We start from the raw sequence: 25,064 nt of genomic DNA on the forward strand, positions 1-25,064 counted from the left end.
CTGCGTGCTGCCCCGTCCCCAGGTGCCACCCCTGTAGCTCCCGTTGGCCGCGTTTTCCGGCCAATGGGAGCTATGGAGCCGGTGCTCGGGGCCGGGGCAGCACGTGGAGCTCCCGTGGCCACCCCTGCACCTAGGAACCGGACATGCCAGCCGCTTCCAGGAGCCACACAGAGCCAGGGAGCCTGCCTTAGTCCCGCTGCACCACCGACCAGACTTTTAATGGCCCGGTTAGCAGTGCTGACCGGAACCGCCAGGGTCCCTTTTCAACCAGGCATTCCAGTCAAAAACCAGACACCTGGCAACCCTAGTCATACAATGTATGCAATCAGTCAATATGGCAGAAGACACGTTATTTCACTTTGCTGACGAAAAGCAGTTTGTCTTATTTCTATAGATGTTTATTTTGTTGGGTTGTTTAAATTATGATCTAGGCCTTAACTCTGCAGCATCGGCCCTGGATGTCTGCAAAAACTGGAAATTCTGCAGCAGCAAATAAATTCAAAAAACTTGGTTATTTTAAATAAATTCAGATAGCAAGTTTTTGATGCTATGTATTTTGATATTACATATAATTTTTTACTATCACCAAAATTTACATCTTTGAACGTGCCACGGATTTTGAAAACTGCACTGTAGAAATTGCTAAGGATGAAAAAGGAACTTTGCAATTGGGAAAAGGACAGTTGTAGCTTTTGAGACACTAGAATATACCAGAGGTGGGGGATTTGTTTTAAATGCAAATAGGAAACCTCTCTTCTTTCTTCCTTTGTTGTGGGACAGGTACAGGTGACTTGAAAAACAATAGTTTTGGGAAGACTGGAAGACCTGGACTTCTAATTCCATACCTCAGCAATCTGCGATAAGTAAGGCTAAGATTTTGGCAGGATTATTATTAGTAAGTCACGGACAGGTCACAGGCAATAAACAAAAATTCATGGAAGCCCGTGACCTGACTTTTACTAAAAATAATCATGACAAAATGGGGAGTTGCGGGGGGATCCAGCACTCATGGCTGCTGCAGCTCCAGGGGGCCCTGCCACGGCTCAGAGCTCTGGGGCTGGCAGCTGTGGGGGGCCCCGCCACCTGCGGCAGCTGAGAGCTCTGGGGCCCCCACTGGCGGACAGCTCCAGCCACACAGCCCCAGGGCTGAAGCAAAAAATATCACGGAAGTCTCTGGAAGTCATGGATTCTGTGATAGAATCGTAGCCTTAGCGATAAGCAACTAGTGCCTCTAATTATCTACCCACTAGTATTTACCAGTACATTCAATGATGGCTACGGTGCATTAGCTGGATATTTCAGTTATAAGCTGAAGTGAGCAGCAGCCAAATAGTTAATACTGATATTTAAATTGCCATTACTAGGTTTCAGAATTAACACATTGATACCCTTGTGATTTCACATCTCTTCAAGCTATTGTGTCAGGCTGCTTGTTTGCATGCAGGAAAGTAATACTGTATTGATTTACATTCAGTTCATGTTTGGTACAAACTTTGCAAATATCAAGAAAACCTAGATTCTCCAGCACAATTCCTCAGTGGCATGAGGTGTATGTGTGGCAAATTCCACAGCCAAGAACAATGGGAATCACAGGGCTCAGATTCTGAAGCGGTGAATTGATAAATTGCCAAAAAACATTCTGTATTGGAAGAAGCATGCTAGGTAAATACTAGCATTAACAGGTTCTAATGTGTGATTATCTAAACCAGAATATAGGCCTATTTGGTATAAACACATTTTAACACCTGGATACATTTTATGCTATGTGCTTCTTGCAGATGCCAGGAAAACTGTTCCAGCACATGAAGTCAGTACTCCCCATTGAGTTAATACTCAAGTGCCCACCATTTTGCATCACAGGCACCGGAAACTCTTAATTGCCAGTGCACTAGGGCCCTGGATCTTATGACAATTTCATTTAGTAGTAGATGAATGGCTGAAGAAAATCCACTAAGTCCAGATGAAAGATTCCATATTCATTGTACTTGCTACTGCTTCCATTTGAATGGTATTTGCACCCAGTCAAGCATGAAAGCTATTTCACTGCAAGCTGAACTCATTTCAGAAATCCACCAGCATCTTTAATGCAACAAAAAAGCAGCTGCAAGAGGATAGTCCCATGTTTGTTGATGTAGAATGAGATTAAAGATTCTCAGCAAGTCTTGGCCAGTCCTCTTTGGCTGTGTATATCCAGCATCATCCTCTTTCATGTCACAATTCTCTACTGACTACATAATAATCTGTATGCACTTATTTACAATCTGCAGGAAAGAAGGCATGGAAAGCTGTACTGAGAGAATAATGAACTGCTGCCATTGTTGATTTTAATTTTCTTCCTCAGCAAAATCTAGGTATTTCTAATAAATCAAATCTCCAAGAGAATTAAAAAAAATCTAATGTCCCCCAGACATCCTTCACAATCATTCCGACAGCTTCTGAGCCCCAGTTCTGTTTCTTTGTACAAGCACTCCAAGAAATCCATATAACCATGGTGCTGCTGTCTAGAAACAGAAATGTTGCCCCAGGGGAAGAGGGAAAATAACTACTTCACGTAGCATTTTTCATTTGATGATATCATAGGACTTTACAAACATTTAAATTTCAGAACATCCCCAAGAGATAGGTATGTGTTATTCTGACTCTTTTATAAATTCACTTTCTTAGGGAGTCTAAAAGAGACTAGGAAGATCTTCACTACAGTCTGGTGTTCCATATTGGCTCAACTGTAAACTTCCTGCTAGGCTGCTACATCTGGTCATGGATGGTGACTTTATCTAGGTAGCCCATCCACCAGAAGAACTCAAGTATTTATTTTAGATCTGCCTTTGTTTGAAAATCAGCATATCATCAGAAGGAAGCACAGCCTTAGAGCAGGGGACCAAAAGTCAAGCTATCTGGGTTCTATTCCAAGTTCTGCTACAAACTCACCACCACACTTTCAAACATTTTAATCACTCTGTGCCTCACTTTCATGGTTCCAGCTATACAATGAAAAAATAAATAAATATATAACTGCCAGAGTGAGATCTTAGAGTTTAGGTGTAAAAACCACAAACAATTACAATCCACAAAGGACACTCTTCTCTGCCTATATTTTAGCCTTTTTCTGCAGCACACTACATTTGCAGCATCTTTTTTATCGCTGTCAGAATCAGAATTTTTATAACTGATCACAACTTTTAAAATTTTCCTTCGGAGAAGTCAACCCTTCCTAAATGGGTATTTAGAAACAGAAAACCAGTGCAGATATCGCTGAAAGGGGAAACTGGGCCTCTCTTTTCCTTTGCATGGATCCTGAAATAGGATTTCAACTTTGCTGTCACTAACTGCATCTCTCCTCTTTACTGAAAGTCTATTATGCCTCAGTGTTGTCCAAAGTGTCAGAGTCAGAGACCTGCAAGTCCAATGACTGGAACTCATCCAATGCATGGAAAGGTTTTTTTGCTAGCTGTTCCACCTTCCCTGTTATGATTTAAGAAGATAGAATTACCACATCCAAACACAGCTGCATTTACAAAAAATATGTTTTGTTTTTAAATGCCTGGAAAATACGACTTTCTTCCCTTCTCCTCCAGCATTATGTCTCCACTATAATGATTCAGATTCTAGTAGGGGAATATTTGTTTCTATATCCCACAAAATGACAATGAGCTTCTAACCCACCATCTGTTTATGGTTAGACTGTCAGAGTAGCCCATATGAAAAGAATAAGCAGGGCCTCTCCAACAAAGGGATGGCCATAAAGGCCTCATCCTGCTTCCAATGAGGTCAATGGTAAAATTCCATCCGTTCAACTGGAATAGAACTGGTCCCATCATGATCACAAAGAGCTAAAGCCTCAGTTAAAGATGGCTGTGAGCAACCCCTCACACATTTTCCCCACCTTAAAAAGAGATAACTTCAGCCAAACCAGCCTACTCCAAGCAACTGGGTGTGGGGCAGCCTCCCTCTGTTTCTACATCTTGCAAGATTAGCATGATACAAGGAATTTAGCAGGATGAGACAAAAGTTGGAGAACATCTGAAAGAACTATTGTGTAGTTGATGCAACCACAAAATTTTAACTGTGTTGAAGTATGCAATGCACACAGTCTTTGGTGCACTGCAGGGGCTAAAAGACTTACTGCTTAAAACAGAGTCAGAACAAAACTTACTTCATTTTTAGGGCAAGTATCTCCATATGGGACATGTTTTTCCTTAGTGCTGACAGTGGCACTACTTGATACATTCAACATGTTGATCAATGTTAACAGACCTTTTTGGTTATTTGTTATAATTAGAATAATCTGAGGTTTGCCACTATGAAATCTCAAGATACATCGGTAGTTTTTAAATGGTGATTCCCACAACAGATACTACCACTTGAACCTGCTTTCATAAATATATGGATTTGAGTCTCTCTCCTGTAAAACTGGCAACAGTGTTTGCATAATAGATTATTTTATCAGATGTGTCCCCCACATGCTTGAATTTTAGAGCAGGACTGAGCTTTAAAGTCTGAGGTTTAGAGCTGTTAAATAATATATGCATGCAAAGTGTTGATAAGCCTAAGCTATGTTGACAGTTCAGACAACAAGAAAGACCCTCTAAACATATAAATGCAAATAGTTTTAACAAATTCTAAAAGTTTTGATAGAGATTCATCTGAAAAATTCTATTTACTTCTACTGGGAACTGCTCTAACTAGTCAGTTGTATAATTATTCAGGCTGATTCACCCATCTAAAAATTTTCTTTGAAAAGAAAAAGAAAATATTATTGCTGTTCTTATAAACTTGTTCTTTGATCTTAAAAAGATGGGCCACTTGTCTCACTTTCTCCTTTTTGTCTCCTTCACTATATATCATAGAATTAATCAGGATTAACTACAAGAAAGGTTTAATTTTTCTAATGAGTTGTAAGTTCTTAAAGTACAAAACCAAACAGAATTCAGCCCTCAGGATGATCTTCAAAAAATAAAAGATGAAGCATAAATGCTAAAAAGCTAAAATCCAAAGCTAACAGAACCCAAAAGGCTATTCCAGTAGAGGGAGAGTGGGAAGTTTAACAGAAGTGACCAGCGGATGCTCCTATTGGGTGGTTGATGCTGTGTCCTGTCAAATAATAAGTGGCATATTGGTAAAAGTCATTTTCTTCTTCCATCTCCACATTGCCACAATGCAGTAATCCTGGAGGTATGGACAGTCTGCAGAGAAAGCCTTCACAAAGGCAGCTGGCAGGAAATCCCCAAGCTGTGGGAAAGTGCGTCCACAAAACAAAATTCTTCACCTACGCATACCCAGCTATGCTCAAGTTCACGTCTGGATTTTAAACAAACAAGCCTATCTTAGCAACCTCTCTCTCCTGCTTTTACTGCAGCAGTGTGTGGAATTCACACTACAGTAGGCTTACACCAGCACTAGCAGCACACAGTCTTTCGGGCATAGCACTAGGAAGTTATGGAGCCCACAGAACAGACAGGCCAACAAATTGGAGATAAGAGGGATCAGAATGCAAGACCCGGGGATATGGAGTGGAGTTACAAAAGCACAGAGGTAACATCCAAGGTTGAAGCTAGCCAGGAGGTGTCTCAGCAAAATAAAAACAGAGAAGAGTAGAGGGTCAAAGATAAAGCCTTGAGGCTCCTCATAGCAAAAGATGAGGGATAACATAAAGCCTTCCTCAGCAGTTATAATAGTTAGAGAGAAGTGTGCTAGAGACACTCTTCTTATGCTAAGAGCACCTCCTTTCACAATGATAAGGTGTGCTGGGTTGAGTTTATAGCTCAAAAGGTAACTGATTATGGTCTATATTTTTCCTGAGACAGGTCAGTTAGTTATAACACAGTCCTTTCACAATGGAATAGACCCCAAAGTTGGATTCTTGGCCCTTTTAGGTGCTATTTCAGCCTTTTTGTAAACACTGGAATCCCACTTAATGTACCTGATGAACTTAAATAGAAAACAAATTATGTTAACCTCTTTGGTAAGGTATGTGAGGGTCATGTATGACAACATATCTATTGCACAAATTCAACAATTAAGGAATCTATTGGTGAAATAGATAGTGAGGATAAAAATAAACAATAATGATTAAGGCTGCGAGTCTGTCACTGAGGTCACAGATTCTGTGACTTTCTGGGACCTCCGTGACTTCTGCAGCTGCTGGTGCAGCTGGCCTCAGGGGCTGCCGGAGCAGCAGCAGTCCCAGGGACTGCCCTGGAGGCCTTCGGAGCATAGGTCCCTGGGGCCTCAGAGCAGCGGGCGGCTGGGGACAGTCAGCCCCCGCCGTCAGTGCAGGGACTAGCCATCAGCCCCTGGAACCCACCCAGAGCAGTGGTGTCCCAGGGGCCCCCAGTGCAGCAGCACCCCCGGGCCCCAGGAGCTGCTAAGTTTTAGTCAGGGGTATTTAGAGTAAAAGTCATGGACAGGTCGTGGGCTGTGAATTTTTATTTATTGCTCATAACCTGTCCGTGACTTTTACTAAAAATACCCATGACTAAATCTTAGCCTTAACTATGATCCTTTGGGGTGAGAGAAAAGAGGGAAGACAGTGAGAACATTTTGAAGAACTTCTGAACTGGTATGAGATCTTACAGAGTTGGATCATCCCTGTACTAATGTAACAGCCACTGTCTTAGCAGACACTGGGGACTGAACCACGGACTTCTAGAGCTAAAAGGATGAGTCTCTACAGCTTGCTTCAAAGATCCAGACTCTCCAACTGTGAGCTGAATCAGACTTGCATCATCTGTGGAGTCTTATGTTCTTATGAGCACAGAGGAGGACGTACCACTCTCTGACAAGTGGGTTGCAATAAGATACTATTATTTAAAACAAATACACGGAGGACTCTTAACAAAATGTTTGACAAGGCCCATTGAAGAAAGCCAGTTTGGAGTCCCAGGATTTGCACAAATAAAGCTTGAAACAAGTAGATTAAGTATAAATGCTCTTTGTGGAATATTGTTTTATTTTAAGTATGGCCTGGATACCTGCTTAGCAACCCAAATGATCTCTTATGGTCATACTAGACTGTAGCACACAGATATGTGCAGGAGAATAATCCATTGTATAAGCTTATTGCTTCAATTTTAATCAGCTAGCATTTACACTGGCAAGTCACTGATACAATGCAATAGGGGAACTGTATAGATATAATGCTGTAGAGTATAGAACCCACAAAAACCCTCACAGTTTACCTTTGTCTATGTGGTAGATATAGGTCTCCTGAGTCATTGCAGAGAGTAGATGCAAAACATTGGTGTAAATCCGAACTTTGTCATCACTATTATCCTCCCATGTATAATCCTGGATCACATTGAGCAGTCCTCGCACCAGAAACAACACTCCCTGTTCTGGATGGTCCTAAAGAACAAACAAGAGACAGACTAATAATCAGCGAGAGGTTTGAGTTTTTGGTTTTTAAAGTGCAGCAACATCTCTGTGACAGCAAAATACAATATAATTAAAGCCGTCAATGACTTCTCTGAAGTGTGCTTTCTAGCAAACCCATTTAAAACATATTCGAAGAGAAAATTATAACATCTTTTTGACCCATAATAATCCACCTGGTCTAGGCAGCCGCAGCAGACAAGCTTTGAAATCCTTTGCTTTCTAATCTGAGGGGGAGGCAAACAAAATTAGCTGTCAACTTCTTAACAGCTGAACTTCCAAAATTACACACTCTAGTTAGATTTTTGTTTTAACTCTTATTATTTCAGTAAACTACAAAAACAAGTATATTACTCATGTAATTATGCGTCTTAGAAGAAAATATACATTGGGAAGGCACCAAAGCTACAGAATGGCAATGGCCTTTTAATATTAAAAGAAATAATTAGAAGCACAGCAACTTTTAGAAACAGTTCATTCTTCTTAAGAGTAGTTTCAACACTGCTCCAACCTCAAAATGAGCTGGGATGTGGTGGTGTTACATATCAGTGTAGTAAGATGAGGCCCTGAAACAAACTCTTGTGTCAGAGGCCCAGTCTGAGGCCTGAAGCTTGAACCAAAGTACTTCCAGGCATTGTTAAGCAAAAGCTGGGCTGTGAGCCAGAGGCAGGCCTCACTCACAGAAGTTGGCGAGAAGAGGGTTGTTAGAAGCAGGTGCATTCACATATAAGTGCTAATAAGAGGAACTTGTGCCAAGATGACATCAGAACACTCCACAGACATAACAAGGAACAGGCAGGTGCATCTTAAAGACAGGGTCAAAAGGACAGCATGATGGATAGATCTGTTTGTTTGAACCAACATGATCAAAGGGGAGACAGCACCCTAATGAGCCAAGGGGCTGTACTTCAATACGTCAGTAGGGATGAGTAATCTGTCCTGTAACTGTATAAAAGTAGGTCCCGGAGAGCGCATCTTTGTCCAGCCTAGTGGGCAGTGGAGTGTCCCGCCACTGACTGAGCTGTGTCCATTGCCAGGGGGCACAAATTCGTAGTATGTCCTGTAGAGTCTATAGGAAACTATTACTGTGCTTCGTTTGACAATAAACCTGGCTCGGGTTCCTTCATACCTTACTAGAGTCTGTGGTCTTTGGGGGTTCTCTTGGGGTTTGCTATGTCAGCTATCTGCGCAGAGCCGGGGCAGCACACAGAGGGAACACGCACGCAGCCGACTGTTATCATCATCATCATCATCATCATCGAACAAGAGCAGAGCACCACACCAGTAGCTACTAACAACAATCAGCACCTCTAGGACAGCCACATGGTAATAGGAGAGTTCCTCCATGGAGTGAGTGGAGAGGAGAGGACAGCAGGGACAGGATAGAGGCATTGGGGGATGGAAGCAGGGAAAACGATAGTCCCTGGAATCCCTGCCTCTCACTGAAGAAACCTTTCAGCACAGGCAGATCTAAAGGCGGGACCTGCCCTCCCTTCATTGCCAATTACTGCCATAGGCCAGGACACTTCATGCTCCTTCCTGACCATTTTCCCAAGTGAGAATTTAATTCTGAAGTTACCTCTCTTCAGTGCCGCATCTGCACAACGGAGGCACAACAAACTACTGGCTAGCCACTTCTCTCTCTCATTCCATATTCAATACATTGCACTCCCTCAAATACATGGCTCGAGCAGGGAGACACCATGGCTTCTGGCAGAGCACAAGGAGCAAACAAAGAAAGCATCTTGGCCAACAACACTGTGTGATATTGCTGCACATGTGGGTAGAGTGGGAAGGGGGAATGAGGGCAGCGGAAAAAGTGGGAGAAAAAAACCTGTTCCATTGTGGAGGGAAAGACATTTTTTTTAAGACAATAAAGGGAGAGAAGGGCCAAAAAAACAGTAAGACAAAAGTCATGACATGATAGTAGGTGGCCCACATTTAAGGTTGCAACTGAGTTTCCACTCGGAGCACAATTTTAACCCAAACGAAGGAATGTCAGCCTCAGAAGTGGTAAGTTAGGTATGGGTCCCAAGGGAGACTTGCTTAGTAAATGGGTTTTTTATCCTGGTTATAACATGGGTGGTTTCTATCAGTGTTTAAAGTGCTATCATTTTCATAGTAAAAATGGAACTTCTGCATTTGTTCACTTAGGTTTCATCGTTAGATCTTTATCATTAATTTAAGATTGTTTCTTATCTTTCAGTAATAATTGCTAATGTTCAGAAGGAACTTTCTTATATCTGCATGTAAAATACGCCTCTGGGTTAAAACTTGGAAAGGAATGCAATTGTAATGTTTTGTAAAAATCTGTCTACTTCTTCAAAAAGGAAAATTATGACCACGGGCAGTTCCTAATTATTATCCCCAACTTGAAAACACCACCAGTTAAAAATGATACTACCTCTAAGGTTAAACTCATTCATAACAATGGACAGTAGTAAATAATAGTCAAAGCTCTGCATTGTTTTTCTGTTGTTGGTGTACATCCGGATCTTACAAAAATGTTGATCTACATTACAGAGACAACATGGGTGAGGTAATAGCTTTCATTGGACGAACTTCTGTTGGTGAAAGAGACAAGCTTTGGAGCTTACACAGAGCTCTTCTTCAAATCTACATTATGTTTAGTAGCGAAACAATCTTTTCTGGCAACCTACTAACCTTTGCACCCAGGGCCGCCTCTGGCTTTTTGGCCACCCCAAGCAAAAAAAAAACAAAAAAACGGGGACAGCCAGAATGGCAAAGCAAAAAAAAAAAACAACAACCCTGCGGCGCGGCCGGAGCCAGGGTGCAGGGGGACTCCCTGCGCTGCAGATGTGCCCCGGCTAGCGGGGGGAGGGGGAGAGAGCGGGGGGGAGAGAGAGAGAAGGGGGGCGGCCAGGGCTTCAGCGGGGAGCTGCCACGCGGCCCCGCTGCCTGCCGGGAGGGCTCTGCACTGCTCCGGTCGGCTGGGAGGGAAGGACGCGGACTGCCCTGCCGGGCTTGCTGCAGGGCGCTCCCGTCCTCCGCGCCGCCACCCCCTACGGGGCGGCCGGAGCGAAACACCACCAAAAAACCCAAACAAACAAAAAAAAGCAGCCGTGCCGCCCTAGGATTGGGCAGAATGCCGCCTCCTACAAGCTGCCGCCCCAAGCACATGTAGACAATTTCCAGCCTGCTATAGTATGAAAGCCTTCCTTTGCAATCCACACATCAACAGATTTAAAATTAAAAAGTGAATCCTGTTTTCATCACGTAATCCTGAATAGCTGAAGCCACATGGTAAATATGACACCTTCATGAGTTTACAAACTCATGTATGTTAAAAATTTGCTTAATTCCTGAATCATGAATGACTTAATATATACACACTTATTTTTCACTAACCTCTTGGCACCAGGAGGCAAGAGTTTTTGAGGCAAAATTCATCAGCTTTTAGCATCAGGACCACTGAACTATCAGTGCCAAGGAATTAATGGCACAGACTCAATGATTCACCCATAATGCCAACTATTAAGCAGCTGACTAGCCTTTAAAATGGTGGATGTAAAACAGAATGCAATTAATCTGGAGACAGTCATCTACATAAATCCTACCCACTGTCTGTTAAATTAAGTGTGAGGGTTCTGTAATACAGATGTTTAACCATCAGGATAGACAAAATTAGGTATTATTACTGCTTTTCAAGTTTCCCCTTTCTACTGTGCACTGGGGAAAAAATCTAATAAGCATATATACGGTATTAGTTTGCAGTTTCCCCAAATTGAATCTCAGTTTATTTTCTGCTCATATTTCTAACTGTGCTATAGAAGGTCCCTTTTTACTTATTTATTTATACTCACTGATGTTCGCAATAGCTCAAGTCCTTTTATTGCTTAATAAGGAATGTTCTGTAAATCCCTTAGGCTGAGAAAAAGTGCCATGCCAGTACTGTGTGGAAACATGCACTAGGAGAGCACTGAGGATTCTCTTCAGAGACCTTTCAAATGTGATAGATATTCTGTTTTGAACCCATGAAGGACATCTAAACTCAAAGAGTCAATATACTTCTCTGTAGCACCACCAATAACTGTAACAGCCTTTCTACAGGCAAAACCTTTCATGTCCATCTTCCCCCACTCCAGCTTCATGAGTAAAGCCAAGACCGTCTAACAAAGGTAACAGATGGTGGAAATTCAGACTGGATTGACACCCTATCAGTTCAGGATCAGTTTCACTCACGGAGGTCCTGGTTCCTCATTCTTCATAGCTGGCATAAATCAAGCACATGGGTACTGTATCCATGAGTAAAGAAGATCTTTAAGGGTTAAAGTGGCCCCAAGCCTTCCTTTTAGAGAGATTGAAGAGAGTGGTATTGGGCAATTGCTTATCCACACAATGGGCTCTTTTAATGCAGGATGCAGCAGTGCTCTATTCTCATTCCTCCTGCTCAGTACACCATCGGATGTGACACCATCGGGGGGGTGAGAGAAATGTAGTTTGGGAGGCAGTACCATCTATATGCAGATGACACTCAGCTTAATGCATCCTTGACACTGAATCAAGAGAGAGTATACTGTCCATATTTTCCCAAGTTCCTGGCTGGATGATGCTGAGTAGGTTGAGACTCAGTCCAGATAAAGATTGTTTCAGCCGGCTGGGAGAAACAACCAGAGGACATGGCAAGGTTAGTTATCTGACCCCTCCCTCGTATTGATGAAGTGCACATACCTGTCCCAAAGAGGTTCACCATCTAGGGGTACTTCTGGATCCTTCCTTGTTTCTAGAGTTTCAAGTGGCTCATGCGGCATGAAGTACCTCCTGCCGCCCCCTCCTTATCTACTTGCTCTAGGTAGGAGGTTCACAGCTATTTTTCTCTGATTATACTGATTCAGACATGGGCCATGACTCCATTATCCATGGCTGTGTCACTTCCCGATTAGATCACTTTACCCACCTGTGATGGTCGGTGCCCCCCATAAGGCTTTATGAAAATATGCTTATGAATATATATAACATAACTGGAATATGCTTCATGCAAAAGGTCTCTTGTAAGGTATCATTACAAAGCGTATAATCTACTGAGTGTGTTCATCCTATTTCTAGAAATGTATCACTCTTGTATCTAAAACTATGAAAACATTCAACATACCATGTGGGCAATGGCTTCTGCCTGTAAAAACTATGAGTCATGCATGGACATGTGACTTGCCCAGGTTAACTTCAGAACTCCATTTTGTAGCTGGACTTTGCAAAGGGGAGAGAAGGGGGTCTCCACCCACAAGAGAAAGTCTATTTAAGCCCCTGGGAGACCCCTCCATTTGGTCTTCAGCTGGCTAAAAAAAAAAAAAAGCCTCCCCACCCCCAAAGATACCTGAAAAAAACGGAAACAAAGAACAATAACTGCAAGGGGTGTAAGTGATTGCTGAACCCAGACTAAAAAAAAAAATTAGTCTGTAAAAGGAAGCATTCTGGAACTGGTGAGGATTCTATCTGTATTCAGTTTGATTAAACATAGACTTGTGTGTTTTATTTTATTTTACTTGGTAATTCACTTTGTTCTGTCTGTTACTACTTGAAACCACTTAAATCCTACTTTCTGTATTTAATAAAATCACTTTTTACTTATTAATTAACCCAGAGTATGTATTAATACTGGGGGAGGGGGGGGCAAACAGCTGTGCATATCTCTCTATCAGTGTTATAGAGGGCAAACAATTTATGAGTTTACCCTGTATAAGCTTTATACAGGGTAAAACGAATGTATTTGGGTTTTAGACCCCATTGGAAGTTGGGCATCTAAGTGTTAGAAACAAAAACACTTCTGTAAGCTGCTTTCAGGTAAGCCTACAGCTGTTAGGTGACGTGGTTCAGACCCTGGGTCTGGGTTTGCAGCAGGCTAGTGAGTCTGGCTCAAACCAGGCAGGGCACTGAAGTCCCAGACTGGCAGGGCAGGAAAGCAGGGGCAGTAGTAGTCTTGGCACATCAGTCGGCAACACCAAGAGGGTTTCTGTGATTCAACCCGTCACACCACCCACCTTTGAAGTCCACTCAAACGACAGGCACAGAACGCAGCAGTGCATCTGCTTAGCACCTTTATCAGCAGAGAGCATATTTTACCAGCGCACCAAAGACTCCAGTGGCTCATTGTTCAATTCCAGATACAATTCAAGGGGGTGATAGTGATCTGCACACACTTACACACTCTGGATCCTAACTATCTGAAAAACCTCTCCTCTCTCAGTTAAGATCAGCTGGGCATTCAAGCTAGCTGTCCCCAGATCTGAATGTCTGGGAGTTTCTGGCAGGACAGTTTCATTAGTCTCCGATTCAAATTCACTTCCACTGTCAATCTGATTGAGTCAGAGTCTGTTCACAGGTTTTTGCCTTTTGAAGAATGGGGTGCGTTACGATGAAACTACAGGATTAGGGTTTTACGCTGACTGTGCTCAAGTAACTTTGGACACTGTGTTTCAACTACCGTTCATGTGCTTTGATATATAAAAACAGAAGTATTTTTTATCTTAATTTAAAAATAAATAATGGACACAGTGTTTATAATAAAACATGTAAGAAATACTCAATTTAAAACAAGGTCTGGTCTATAAGCAGACAAGCTAAAATATCAATAGCCACCTTGAGCGTTAGGGATTAAATGCTCCATACTTCAATTCACGCTAAAGTTACTTACAGGCACAATTAATAAAGTGGAAAAGAAATTACAGAAGAATTCCAGGAGGAATGGTTCAGAGGGCCGCATCTTCCCATCTATATTGATCATCTTTGGCACTTCAGGAACAAGGCTCACTGCAGCTTTGAAAAAAGCATCAGCTACAAAAAAAAACATTAAAATAGTTACAATATCACCATAGCAGTTGAACTTACAAACATGCCTGTGATCTAAAGACTGTTTAGAGTATCTATTATAATTAAGTATCAGAGGGGTAGCCGTGTTAGTCTGTATCCACAAAAACTACAAAAACAATTATAATTGTTTGTTATAATTAAATGTCACAAGGGGAGTGAAGTAAAATCCTTCTACTGGGGAGACAGACAAGCTTTCGAGCTACACAGGGCTCTTCCTGAGGGCCTCTTCCTCTGGATACCTTTCCCAGTCCTGAGGAAGAGCTCTGTGTAGCTCGAAAGCTTCTCTCTCTCTCTCTCACACAAACAGAAGCTGGTCCAATAAAAGATATTACTTCACTCACCTTGTCTCTCTAATACCCTGGGACCAACATGGCTACAACAACACTATATGTAATTAAATGTCTCAGTTGTTCTTAAGTAAAATTTTCAAAAACACCCAAGTGATTTTCCAAAAGAGCCTAAGAGGCTTTTAAATGTTATCCTTAGTTTCCACTTTACCTAAACTAGCAGAGTACCGGATTAAAAAGGATAGACTCTCCAGTTCAAATCCAGCCATAATACAGTACATAATTTATAAATATTTTCAGCCTTCCTTTATATTCAATGCTGTTTTAGCCCAGAGATAAGTGGAATGAATGATCTAATAAGAAGTTCTTTCCATCTCTAACTTGTGTGATTTATAGAGGCCAATGAAAATCAGAGGTGGTAAATGCAGTTGTTATAATATGCTTAAATGTTTACATTCTTTAATTAAAACAGGATTATGAAAGGAAAAGTAGTACCAGAGGTGCTGCCAGCTACCAAGATCTGAGGACTCATCTGAATAATCATACTACAGGAACGCTTTAGATTTTCTTCTGTTTGTTTCCACAAGTTTGAAGATGGACCCATTAATGGTATAGTAAAGCACAGCTAGGAATAAATTGCACTGTAACCCCAAACAAAATCAACTAGAATTTCTACTCTTCAATTACGTTTCTAAAAAGTACTGACAAGACAGTATTCCTAACTTCCACCCTGAAGTTCTTTTGTAACAGTGTTTGCTGGGGTGTTCTACCAAGCAGTAATGACCTCACACCATCTTTTTGGCCCCAAAGTAGTTAAGCCCCCATGTTTAAGTCCCACTGAAGTCAATTATCCAAGGACCTCAAAGCACTTTTCAAAATTGGTGCTATCCACGTCTCGATTTTATAGATGGGGAAACTGAGGCTTCTAAGTGCCTAAACCCCTTCTGAAAATGAGATTTAGGCTTCTAAATCAGTTAGGCATTGCAATGCAGTGCACAGCAATTCCTAAATATCTTTAAAAACCTGAGCCGTAGTGACTTATGCTAGGCCAGAAAGACAATCAACAGCAGAGTGAGAATCCGAAACCAGGTCTATTGATTCCTAGAGAAGGAGAAGAGTGGATACTCAGGGAGAAAGGATGGAAAAATTTCATATCCCAGAGATGTCACTGATATCATGTATTGTTGTTTCCAGGATAGAAACTTGCTCCAGAAAAATTAACTTGGACACGAGGCTCTAAGCAAATTTGCTAAATATAGAACCACATGATATCAAAACTAAGGCCTGGTCTACACTAACCCCCAACTTCGAACTAAGGTACGCAACTTCAGCTACGTGAATAACGTAGCTGAAGTCGACATACCTTAGTTCGAACTTACCGCGGTTCAGACGCGGTCCACACGCGGCAGGCAGGCTCCCCGTCGACTCCGCGGTACTCCTCTCGCCGAGCTGGAGTACCGCAGTCGACGGCGAGCGCTTCCGGGATTGATTTATCGCGTCCAGACCAGACGCGATAAATCGAACCCGGAACTTCGATTCCCAGCCGCCGAACTAGCGGCTGGGTGTAGACAAGGCCTAAGTTTGTGAGAAATACCAGTGAAACATTTGCTTTCGAAAAAATTTTGTTCTTATGACTCGTTTCTTTCCAGCATACACTTGTGTGACCTTCCAACCTTTTCATTGTTCAGACCACATGCTTCCTTTTTAGCTTGCATATCTATTTCAAGGGGATGTTTTTATTTGTTTTGAAGATATATTAATTCACACAGTTGGCCCAATAGGAGATAAGTAATCTCTCTCAGAATGTTATTGAAAGAGACAGAAAGCAGGAGCAGATATTCATTCTAGAACAAACAGATGAATTGCTCATTTCCGTAGTTGTCCTGTCCCTAAAAAAAATGCACATGCCCCACATTACCACATAATCAAATGGTATAGTGAGAATCTGTGTAGTATTTCTCTAACCCCAACAAATAAAATAGAAATCTTGCAGACCAAGTCTGCTTGGTTTACTCTCTCCTTTCTTTTAGGAAGAAAAAATGGTATGGGAGCAAATCTTCCCAAACAATATTTTGTACTAGCACCAAAATACACACCTCACCACTCTGACCCTGGATAGCTGCAGTTTGAGTGGATTTACACTCAATGTTCTACTATTTCAGAGAATAAGAGCCTTCTCCCTATAGAATGGCCATAACAAGCAACTATCTCCTGGTTAAGTTTCCTAGGTAACTCTTTAGATACTGATTGTCTTACTGGAGTGTCTGGTAAGGACAGGAAGCCCATCTCCAGTCTCAGAAAGATATTCCTTAGAGTGACAATATGCTATTTAATCCCTGTCCCACCCGAGCTCTTCTTTGCAGAACGAATGGTCTTTGTTTAAAGACAAAAATGATAGGACAATGTTTCTAAAAATAGAAAACAGCTATGGAAGGGCTGAACTACATGATTAATACAGAATATAGAGTTGGCTTCCTTTTTTCTTGTGCAATTTGCTTGGCCATGTTTAAAAATCCTATGTTCATTACTGGCTCAACATTTTTAGGGAAGTGCTCAAACAGTTTGGGTTATTTGTTTGTTTTTTGTTGGGGAAGGAGGAATGAGAAGGGTGGGAGGGAGGGGAAGCAGTTTCCTCCATTTCCCATCTCCCAGCCACAAAGCTCCAACTACATTCAGCCCTTCCATCATATCCCTATTTTAAAAGAGACTTGTACAATATTTTATTTCTGCTGCTCTCAGCCTCAGCACAGAGACAGGTGAGAGGGCATCATTTGTGACCATCTGTTCCTAAACTGGTCTGTCCATATTACGAACAATAAAATGGTTGTTTAACTTGAACACTAAGTTTACACTTATCCAAGGCAAATATGCTTTACAGGGAGCAGGAATTAAACCATTGTCTAGACTCTAGAACATCTTAAGAAGGTGCAATTTATGAAATCAAATCAGTTGAGACACAGAATATTCCCATTATTGCAGGAAAAAAATAAAAGTCTTCAGAAAATCAATTGTTCTCAAAACTACTCTGCCTTTTTTCCCCTTTATCAAGAGATAGTTAAACTATATGAGTTTTAAGAAAGGAACACTCCTTGAGTGTTCAGTTTGGAGTAAGATTAGGGTAAACAATATATGATATCATGGAAATGCTAATTATTCTCTTAAGCATGAAATAAGTGTCAATATGTATATTTGGATATAAATTACCATAATTATGAAGCTATATAATCGGACAAGCCTCATCTTTACAGCTAATTTATAAAGCATCTTATTGTGCAATTGCTTCAAAGTACAGTTTAAGGTAGTGGTTTTCAAACTTTTTTTCTGGCAACCCAGTTGAAGAAAATTGTTGATGCCTATGACCCAATGGAGCTGGAGATGAGGGGTTTGGGGTGTGGGAGGGGCTCAGGGCTCAGGCAGAGGGTTAGGGTGTGGGGGTGAGGGCTGCAGGGTGGAGCCAGGAATGAGGGGTTCAGGGTGTGGGAGGGGGCTCTGGGCTGGGGCAGGGGTTTGGGGTCCAGGAGGGGGTCAGGGCTCTGGGTTGGGGGTGTGGGCTCTGGGGTGGGGCCGGAGATGAGGGGTTTGGGGTGTAGAAGGGGGCTCTGGGTTTGGGGGGCTCAGGGCTGGGCTGCGGGAGGGAGTCAGGGCTCTGGGCTGGGGGTGCAGGCTCTTGGGTGGGGCTGGGGATGAGGGGTTTGGCGTTCAGGAGGGGCTCCGGGTTCGGGGGGGGGGGGGGAGGGAGGGCTCAGGGCCGGGGCAGCACGCAAAGCCTCATGGGCCCCCTGCCTAGGAGCTGGACCTGCTGCTGGCCACTTCCGGGGCACAGCGCGGTGTCAGAACAGGTAGGAAGTAGCCTGCGTTAGCTGGGCAGCACCGCTGACAGGACTTTTAATGGCCCGGTTGGCGGTGCTGACCAGAGCCGCTGGGACCCAGTGCCTTACATTCCGCGACCCAGTACTGGGTCGCAACCCGCAGTTTGAAAACCACTGGCTTAAGGGATGCAGCAACCCCTCTGGCTTATGACAGATGTGCAGGAAGGCACAATGAGAAGAATGTGTGCTCCAGTTTAGAGGAAATGGGCTCCATACTGCTCTGTTCCATGCAAGATCAGTTTCTTAGCTTCTATTCTGATCCTGTTTGCTCCAACCCTGTTAATAAAAATATGCAGAAGCTCCTTCTGTTTGAAAATATTTCTCACATGACCAAGTGTTTAATTCTGCTCCTAAAGTGAGCCACTGTAAGGGTGGATGAGGGTACAGCAGAGTTCTCATTGCAACAAATCATCATGATGAAGTCTTCCTAGGCTGTAGTTAATATCTTGTGCACTGCACCGAACACAACGTATTTCATGCTTCACTGAATTTATCCTTCCACAGCAGCTCCTTCATTCCAATTGACCACAATCTATAAATCCTTCCCCCTGCACATATGTGGCGACCTTCAGGCTGAAAAGAACTAATGGCCTGCTCTAAGATTGAGTACTTTTGACAATATTTCACTACAGAAAAGCAAGCGAAATTCCTTTGTGGATGTTTTCTTTTAACAATATCAGTGTGATGGTAAAAAAGCTTGTAATTTGTAAGGGTGTGTAAAGTAATTGTGACAGTCTGAGTTTCCATCCAATTTTCACTTCTATTTCTTAAATTGCCTGGATATAAAATCTCAGGCTGGCCAAAAACAGTAGGAGAATTGAGGCCACTGGAGATGAGAAAATAATTCACAACTCAAAAGACACATCCAAGGAGAGAGTGAGAGTATGAGGTTTGCCTATCTAGTGATATATTAACAAATATAAACTATATTTAGTGATCATTAAGATTGCATCAGGACACACAGGCATCCACCCAAAATCATAAAAGCAGGGGAATCAGTAGTTAAAAGACTCCTGCATTTTTGCCACCTTAATTTTTCCTACAACACTGTCAATAACACACTCCAACACCTCAAAGGCTTTTGCTTTCATCTCCAATGGATATTGAAAAGCAATACATTCCTCAACTTTATCAACCTTCTGCTCTAATGTAAAAGTTTAACAGCAACCTCACACGCTCTTGCATCAGCATATTGGCACATCTGACTATCATACGCTTTAAGTATGAGGGAAGTTAAGCTCCTTTAACACAGCTGAGGACACCAGGAAGGTTTTGTAACCTCCCTGAACATTACACCTCTGTAATGTGTTTTACCTTTACGTTACTCTTTCACACTCTGCTCCTTAACTTCATCTTAATGTAGTTTTGTGTCTAAGAATTACAAAGAGCTCTTTGAAATGACAGGGTGGAGGATGGAAAAACTGAATATTTGGTAAACTGGAACATATAATGGGAATTATATTTAGGTAAAAATGTAATAATGTGGATGAAGCCTGTTTCGATGCTACTTATACAAGGAATTTGATTATAAATCTGGGTTTCTAACAAGGACTTGAAACTACAAAACAAAAAGCTCAGACAGGTGTAAGGGGAAGATGCACTGAATCATGAGGAAGATCCTGGAACTTACTCCTACCAAGAACAATACAGGCCATTTCCAGGTTGCCAGATTTTTAAACCTTTATAATTAGTTGAAACTCACTACAGGATTCAGCCTGACTAGCTGGATGTTGCATAGTCTCTAAACTGGTCATGACATACAGTGGAGCAGAAATACCAGCTTCGGCATGCTTATAAAGGCACAGGCAGAGAGAGAGAAAAAGCGCAATTGCCCAAGAGGTACTGAAAAACCACTAACTGTGATCCTTGAAAGAACAGGAAAAAAGTCCAATGATCAGGAGGAATATCCACCTCTAGAGACTTCAGTTAATGGTAATACTCCACCACCATCACAACAGTAATTTTTCTCCAAGTAAAGAGTCATATTCTAAACCTTGTTTATCAGTAATCCTCTTCGTTCAGATTCTGTCACACATGCTTTGTCACCCTATTGGGACAACAGTGCTTAGAAAGAGAAGAGGGGAATCAAAGGACAGGGAGCCCCAAGTTTTAATCCTAACTTTAACTTCCCTGATGGCCTTACGCCCCCAAACTCTCTGCTTCAGCTTCTTCATATGGGAATTGGGGAGAATACATATTCATCCCACATCTCCAAATGCCGTGGAAGATCTAAAAAGCTGTAAGTGCTAATTAATTATTACTCTTAATAAGAAAGCCTATTTTAATGCTACAGGGGAAAAATACTTCAGGCCATAAAGTCTTTTCAACAAAGCTACTTATAATTAAAACAGTTTCACACCTGGGCACATTTACTGCTTGGCTTGGCTAGGCTATAAAATATTGATGCAGAAGCAACTTTCTCTAAGGAAAAAAAATGTTATCAGTTTAGGGCACTTCACAGCCTCCATTTATCTGAACTGCGGTGAGCTTGAAAACTTTGCAGTTCACTAGGGAAACTGCTTTTTAATGTTTCTATCTCAATTTAAACTGCAGAAAACCAGACCTTTTAGATCAACCTTGGCAATATGCACTTTTGAACTCTTGATTTAGATGTGCCTAACAAAATTAAGAACTTTGAGTAAAATTGGAAGACCTCCCCACCACCACCACATGCAATTTCCACTTTTCTCAATCCCGTAGTGAAATTAGTCATACATAACAGCTTGAATTGGTTGGATTGCTCAATTCACACATATTATGCCTAAAGCTAAACAAGGATTTAGCAGCTTTAGGGATAAAAATGTCACTCAGCCCTATACTGTCTGAAAGTTGTTTCATCATCACCCACTCACTGAATGGTAAGAGACCTATGGTTAAGAATCATGCTGTCCATTTTTCAGGTGGCTACAGCATCATCTCCATGGGGGAGAGGAGAAGAATGTGTAATTAAAATCTTACCCAGAATTTTAAACCCCGGAAAAGTGACATAATGGAGTGTGCATTTAATCTCAGTTTGGTCCAAAGCACTACCCATGACAAGCAGCATGTCTGATAAGGATTTGTTATTCAGTTTTGGCAAAGTGCCACTATGGAGAAGTGTGTGTCAGTCAGTCAGTTACGGTAACTGGGGTATGTACACCCCCCCCCCCCCCCGAGTCAGTATCTGCTTACTAAGGTGACATCCAGAGGCTCCACAGTAAATGTATTATAGGTATTTAGATGATCTTCTTCTTGGTGCAGAGTTTAATTAAAGTACCTATTCCATTTGAGTACCCTCCAGGGGGACATTGGGGTACTATCTACATACTTGGTAGATTGCACAGGCCAAAGAAGGTTGGGAGGATTATAAGCTCCTAAATAGAATGAATGGTGTGCTCAGCCATACCCTGTTTGGCTGAACTTCTTGTGCTTCTCCTTCCACACAGACTGTTGTGTTCCTGGGGCCTCGGTCAGCAAGAGATGTAACTTTTTTAGCTCAGGCCTTTGTGAGCTTTGGATGGAAATTGGCTAATCCACAGATCTCTTTCTCATCAACTCAAGAAGATCCATGTCAGGTCCTGAAACCAGAAAACCTTCACCTTGAGGGCTTCAGTGGGTGTTAGAAGGCTAACCTTCAACTGTTGTACTGGTGGGAGTCTTCTTTTTTCACCATATAGCCACTTGCTACACAGCACCTTCTAGACTTTGGCTCCAGATCTCCGTGCTGTAGAAAGCAGGAGAAGAGCAGTAGAAGTAAAAGCATAAGGAAGGCTCAATAGGAAGAAATGCTGGAATTTCCTGAAAGAAATAGCTATTGATAAACACTGGCGCTCAGAGGCTGCCTCGCATTGCTACTATGGAGGCAGATACTTCTAAGCACGGAAACAGTGGCCTTTGCCCAGCCCACCCCAATAACTTTAGCTGCCTCTATCAATGCAGAAAAAGGCCCACAAGTGAAGCATTAATGGACATTGCAATGGTAGTGATAATGCCTATTTGCTTACAGACTGCATGATTGTCTAGTCGTCTCCATGTGCAGTCTGCAGTAGAAACACTGTCTGCAGCACTTCCTCTGCATAACAGTAACTGCAGCACATTTGGTGGAAAGTAAACGAAATTCCAACACACATTAAGATTTAACGACTCTCAAGCAGCTCGTACTTCCATTCTCCAAGGGACCCAGGGAATTTCATCACTCCAGATTCGCCACTGCTCTGAATCCAATGTACAAAAAACTCTGAATAAAAAATCTAAACATCCACACGGTATTTACTGAATTAGTTTCTGAAAACTGCCTTTTATAACTTGGCCACAAGAATTCTTTGCGCCAATTTGACCCATTAGCATTCTCCTGGACAACACCGAGCAGTGTAATCTAAGGACAAGCAGGCCATATATTTTCAAAAATAACCATTACAGCTCAGTGTAAATATGCCAAGAAACGACCACATGGGTGATCACACATGGATGACGAAGCTGCAGGCATGTCAAATGCAGATGGAGTTCAACAGTGCAGCCCTTACTCGCCTTCATTAGTGAGGCACTGGCTTATCAGGAGACTTCAGGTCCCAGCAGGCAATGCTCTCTCTCAGGGGTGGGCAGACTATGGCCCACAGGTTGGAGCCGGCCCACGAGCCGTTTTAAGCCGGCCCGCGAGCCGCACCACACGGCTCGGCCCCACTCCAGCCAGGGCCACACCACGTGGCTCCTGGAAGTCACAGCACGGCCCCGCTCTAGTGGGAGCTGCCTGGCCGTGCCTCCGTGTAGGAGCCAAAGAAGGGACATGCCACTGCTTCCGGGAGCCGTTTGAGGTAGGCGCCACTCGGAGCCTGCACCCCCTTAGCCTCTCCCCACGCCCCAACCCCCTGCCGCAGCCCTGATCCCCCTCCCGCTCTCCAAACCCCTCAATCCCAGCCCGGAGCCCCCTCCTATACCCCAAGTTCCTCATTCCCAGCCCTACCCCATAGCCTGCACCCCATCTCACACCCCAACCCCAATTTTGTGGGCATTCATGGCTCGCCATACAATTTCTATTCCCCAACGTGGCCCTCGGGCCAAAAAGTTTGCCCACTCCTGCTCTATCTTGATGCAAGCAGCAGTTACACAGATCAAAGTGGAGTAATTTCACGCTGGGACCAGTAGACTTCTTGGTTCTGCATCTCAACACCGAGGATGAAGGCAGCTGCAAACTGCACCTTCATAGGCAAAGTAAGTTCAACTTGCCAGTTCTGAATAACTTAGCTAAGCAGTGAAGTGTTGCCAGGAGTATTGAAGGAGACTATCAAAAAGAAGATTAAGTTAATTTGGAGAAAGGAGTAAAAATTTCATATTACCGTATATACTCATTCATTAGCCCGTTCATTTATAAGCTGACGCCCCAAGATGGTTAGGTAAAAATAGCAAAAACTGTACGACCCTTTCATAAGTCGACCCTAAATTTCAGGGGTTGGCAAACTTCGGCTCCCGGCTGTCAGGGTAAGCCGCTGGCGGGTTGGGACGTTTTGTTTACCTGGAGCATCTGCAGGCATGGAGCCCCTCAGCTCCCTGTGGCCGCGGTTCGCCATTCCCAGCCAATGGGAGTCCATTGGCTGGGAACAGCGAGCCGCGGCCACAGGGAGCTGAGGGGCTCCATGCCTTCAGACGCTCCAGGTAAACAAAACGACAATGTATTAGATATTCAATTCAATGATTCCATAGAGTTTAAAATCATCAAATTTTGGTGTAAACCCATTTATAAGCCGACCCCCACTCTTTGATGTGTCACTTTTTTACCAAAAATATTGGGCTTATGAACGAGTATACATGGTAATTCACAGTTTACAGAAATCAGATGCTTTCCAGTGGCTGATAAAAATAAATCCAGCAACTATCAATTTGATTGGCACTTGCATTTAATTGTACAATCAGGTAACAGCTAAATTCCATTTTCATGCAAAGACATTAAAAAAATCCTCAACCTTCAGAAAAACACATGGAGTCTTTAAAATGCCTGCATCTGTAGCATCAACATGTGGTCTATCAGATCAATAACATGTTATCCTAGAGCTATGTCTCCCCCTCCAACTATGTCAAGCCAAACCAAATCAGCAAGAGCTAAATTGCAGATATACAATGCTGCAAGATTTCACTCTGAGCTCAGAGTTACCACTAAGTGTATTTTATTAACACATACAGTATTCCATGCAGTGTCAGTTATTTGAGTGAATCAGCATCAATCTGGCATTGATTCAATTAAGGAACTAGCTTTAAATTTGTTGCTATGCATCAATCAGTACTAGTTGTGTATATATTTGAGCTTGCTATGCTTTCTCTTGAGATACACATCTCATACAGATACATATGTAGGGGGGGGAGGGATAGCTCAGTGGTTTGAGCATTGGCCTGCTAAACCCAGGGTTGTGAGTTCAATCCTTAAGGGGACTACTTAGGGATCTGGGGCAAAATCAGTACTTGGCCCTGCTAGTGAAGGCAGGGGGCTGGACTTGATGACCTTTCAAGGTCCCTTCCAGTTCTAGGAGATGGGATATCTCCATTTATTTATTTATTTATTTATTTTATATCCTGCTCCAATCCTGCCCCTGTTGAAATCAGCATCACCAATATTTACTTCATGGGAAGCATTATCCGGCAAGAGACAAAGTAGCTGGCTGAAATAGCATACTGAGAAAGCATAAAGCCTAAAAGTAATGGAAGATGGAAAGGATCAGTAAGGAAAGCTACCTCTTGGAGG

The 25,064-nt window shown here is 42.6% G+C and overlaps 1 protein-coding gene across 5 annotated transcripts in view; it reads right to left on the reverse strand.

The window, feature by feature from the left end:
- The window catches only part of VPS35L (VPS35 endosomal protein sorting factor like), a 117,627-nt gene that overhangs the window by 21,582 nt on the left and 70,981 nt on the right, over window positions 1–25,064 (reverse strand). For all 5 annotated transcript variants that reach the window (XM_065411877.1, XM_065411876.1, XM_065411875.1 and 2 more), the window contains 2 exons: window positions 14,024–14,163; window positions 7,179–7,344 (listed from right to left, as the gene is read on the reverse strand). In XM_065411877.1, coding sequence (XP_065267949.1) covers window positions 7,179–7,344; window positions 14,024–14,163 — 306 coding nt within the window. The remainder of the gene's footprint in view (window positions 1–7,178; window positions 7,345–14,023; window positions 14,164–25,064) is intronic.

The sequence above is a fragment of the Emys orbicularis genome, chromosome 10, assembly GCF_028017835.1.
Source record: "Emys orbicularis isolate rEmyOrb1 chromosome 10, rEmyOrb1.hap1, whole genome shotgun sequence".
In the NCBI taxonomy this organism is placed as follows: domain Eukaryota; kingdom Metazoa; phylum Chordata; order Testudines; family Emydidae; genus Emys; species Emys orbicularis.